The sequence below is a fragment of the Thunnus thynnus genome, chromosome 4 (genome assembly GCF_963924715.1).
Source record: "Thunnus thynnus chromosome 4, fThuThy2.1, whole genome shotgun sequence".
Classification (NCBI taxonomy): Eukaryota; Metazoa; Chordata; class Actinopteri; order Scombriformes; family Scombridae; genus Thunnus; species Thunnus thynnus.
In genome coordinates, this window is record NC_089520.1 from 7,422,257 (window position 1) to 7,425,906 (window position 3,650).

The 3,650-nt window shown below is 41.5% G+C and overlaps 1 protein-coding gene across 1 annotated transcript; it reads right to left on the minus strand.

Annotated features, from left to right (window-relative positions):
* Window positions 1-304: 304 nt before the first annotated feature.
* Window positions 305-3,269, minus strand: LOC137182223 (nuclear factor 7, ovary-like). Its single transcript, XM_067588550.1, has 2 exons — window positions 3,147-3,269; window positions 305-1,936 (listed from the first exon to the last, which is right to left on the minus strand). Exon 2 carries the CDS (start codon window positions 1,917-1,919, stop codon window positions 411-413), a length of 1,509 nt encoding a protein of 502 aa, XP_067444651.1. The 5' UTR covers window positions 1,920-1,936; window positions 3,147-3,269; the 3' UTR covers window positions 305-410.
* Window positions 3,270-3,650: the final 381 nt, after the last annotated feature.

Here is a 3,650-nt window from a genome sequence, read left to right on the forward strand (position 1 = left end):
GTTTTCCTCACATTGTCTCTCAAGCGCTTTTTTCATTTGTTACACAACATCTGAGTGCAGCATTACTATTATATTTAAAGGATATTTAATTCCCAGCCTTTGCATTTCAACTTGTGGCCATTCGGATCAGATGAAAACACTTTTGCCTTCCTACATGTTACATGGACGACATGCTATACAAACTACCTCGTTTCTAGCATAACCCGCTCCTTATACTCTGGCTATAATGAAGACTTAAACAAAACATGACAGGAATTATGTCACTACTTCATAGTGAAAGCTCCCACACATTAATTACAATATCTTGACTGTTTTAGATTAAAATTGTGTTTATTAAATGCATTATAAACACTTCATTACTGATTGCCCTAATAACCACTACAGATGCATGTGTTTACTTGTTGATTCTGTTATTTGGATGTGCGCGGTAGTACAGTTTTGAAGCGAACGAGGCCCACTGAGGCTCTAGATGTACTTGGCCCAGATTTGTGTGCTCGGCCAGTGTCAACATCACCACCTACATCACGGTCATCACCAGAGACCACAGGTAATATCTTCAGTGGCAGTTTATTCCAGGTGTTAATCAATGGAAACAGTCTCTCAGTGAAAGTGTGTGTGAAGGTGTGTATGTGTGTGTTAGTATCAGGATCAAAGAATGACAGTTTTCCTCTGTTCCAGTCCAGATGAACTCTGATCCTCTGCAGCTTCTTCTTCACTGAGAGAATAGTGGGGGGATGTGGTGGGGAGACTGCTGTGTATTCATCTTTACTGAACTTTACTGCCCATAATCCAGTTGTTATGTCTGTGCGTCTCTTTCTTTGGACAGACTCTGCTGCCACACCGACATACCAGGCTGTGCTGTCTCCAACCTCAACATCCCAGCTGTGAGTCCCTGAGCTAAAACTCTCAGAGCCCAGGACAGATATGAAAGAATCAAACCTTTCTGGATTGTCAGGAAGCTTCTGTTTCTCTCCACTCCTCACACTGGTCAGATCTTCAGACAGAAAGAGTCCTGGGTGAGCAGTGTTCGGATCCAGAATCACAGGAGTGTAGGAGACCATCTCCTTCATCTTGTTCCAGACGTTGAAGGTCAGGTTGCCCAGGTGTTTGGCCACGTCTATCAGAGCTCCTGAGACCAGCTCTGGATCATCCAGCAGGGGGCGCTGCTGGACTCTTTTCACCACAGCCTTGTAGTTCTGCAGGAATGAGACGTCTTCAGCTCTCAGCTCCTCCTCCGAGGCTTTGATTGTGTCTGAAAGAGCAGCTATCTCTTTACTCAGAACCATAATCTTCTGCTTCATCATCCGACTCTTCTGCTCCTTTTCCTCCCTCAGAACAGCAATCCTGGCCTCCTCTTCCTCTTGTAGAAACTGGTGAAGCTTCTTAAACTGCTCTTTAATCTGCCTCTCTGTGTCTCTGGCCTGGACATTAATGTGTTTTGCTGTTAGATCACATTTTCCATTAACTTCTTTAAAGAGCTTCAGTTTGTCCTGTAAGGGCTTCAAGGATTTCTGGAGCTCCTCTTTGTGATCCTGTGCAGCTTCATTGATGGGTCTGAATCTGTGGTTGTTGTGTATTTTTGAATCTCGACAGACAACACACACTGGCTGCTGATGGTCCAGACAAAAGAGTTTGAGTTTCTCAGAGTGCAGACTGCAGAGATCCTCAGACCCTGCTGAAGATCTCTGATCTCTCTCCAGTAAGAAGGTCTCACACAGGTTCTTTAATACCAAGTTACAAGGTGGGTTGTTCCTTCCAGATACAGTCTTACAAACTGGACACTCGTGTACTTGTTTCCCTCTCCACCATCTCTGCAGACAGTTTTTACAGAAGCTGTGGCTGCATGTCAGGATAACAGGATCTTTATAGATGTCATGACAGACGGGACAGGAGAGATCATTCTCTGGTCCGGACGCCATTTTGTCTAGGAGTGAAGCTGAAAACACACAAATTTATTACATACTTGTAAGTAGGATGTGTTCATGGTTGGTCTGGCTCTGCGCATGAGATTTGTTGCAAATAAAAAAAATATAGAAAATTGCCAGCTATATCCTTTGAGTTAGTGAAAACCACAGAGAAAAAGACCGAAAGTTACAGTTGCCTTTAAAATAAAGGCCAAGATTACCACACTGGAAATACAATTTCTAAGTACCTTCACTGTGTTTGCCACCCTGCAGTATCACACTATCACAGCTTTGAAATGATTTTGGACTTCGTCTTGACTCTGGGACTGTGTGTAGCAGCAGAGTTAGTGATAGTGAAAGTGAACTGAGACATCAGGTCCTTTTTTAAAGAAGAACCAAAGTGTCAGTAACAGCTGAGTTTAGCTAATACAAATGTGCTGTACTCAGTCCAAACATTAATCTTCCTTAACTGTATAAGGAGCAATATTTATATAACCCCATCCCTTTTCCATGAGTGGATCAGGAGCAGATTATTGCTGTATGTGCATTATTAAAACATGAAAATGATTAAGATAAATTAGCAGCAGCGTGTACAATTGATTTGTTTGTGAATGTCAGGCATCATCATTTTATTAGGAAAATCCTGTCAGTAGCAAGCTGACCAACACAGAGACACACAGGCAGGTGAGCTGCAGGCTCTCAGGTGAGCTCTGATGTCTCAGTGAAAGATATTAGCCATAAGTTCAAGAGTTGAATGACAGATAATACAAGTAGAGCCTTAATTATTTGTTTATGAGACTATTTAAAGAATCTCAGGTAAGGTTTGAAATGGTGGAGACCAGATAGTTGGTTTAAACAGAGCAGCACATTACCTCCAGGTTATCAAACATCTATTGTCTTGTAACATTTGTTGTGACAATCTATCATATATCAATTTTAAATATTATTTTTTTATTCTCTGATTAATATCAATAAAATAAAATGTAAAATAACTGTTTAAAATTCAAATTCATGATACAAGTGCCTCTAGCCAAGTTATATAAGCAAATACATGTGACTCACACTCATGACTCACACACATGTGCATATGAAAGAAAAAACAGAGATTCAGAGCAAATGCAATGCAAATGCACATACACAACTATTTTAGCTGATTGACAAAAAATGTCCCTACCAAAGTTCAAACCAAACCTGCACCCTATTACAAGTCAAACTTTGAGTTGTGATTCTCTGAAAACTCACCTTCAGTGATTGAAGTCAGCTGCAAGTTTTAGCATCAGTATTCCAGTAGTGAAGGTTCAGGTTGTGGCCTGAAAGTGAATCCTTGAATCTCTGTTTCTCTCCTTTTATTGGTGTTCAGTTCAGGAATAGTTTCGGTTTTGTGGCTTGTCACAGGTGACGCAGAAAATAGGTGGAGCTTTGTCAGATGGTTTCTGGGTGTGTGTCATTCCACTGTAATTGCTCAGGTGTGTATTGTCAAGTCAAGACAAGTCAATATTATTTATATAGCACCAAATCACAAGAGAAGTTATTTCAGGGCACTTTCACATAGAACAGGTCTAGACCGTACTCTTTAATTTACAGAGACCCAACAGTCCCCCATGAGCAAACACTTGGCGACAACGGCAAGGAAAAACTCCCCTTTAATGGGAAGAAATATCAAGCAGAACTGGACTCTAGGTGGGCGGCCATCTGCCTTGACCAGTTGGGTTGAGAGAAACAGAGGGAGGGGGAGAGGGGAGAGAG

What these genes read in the sequence shown, in the direction of transcription:
- LOC137182223 (XM_067588550.1), bottom strand. Translation starts at nt 1,919, where the DNA reads ATGGCGTCCGGACCAGAGAATGATCTCTCCTGTCCCGTCTGTCATGAC.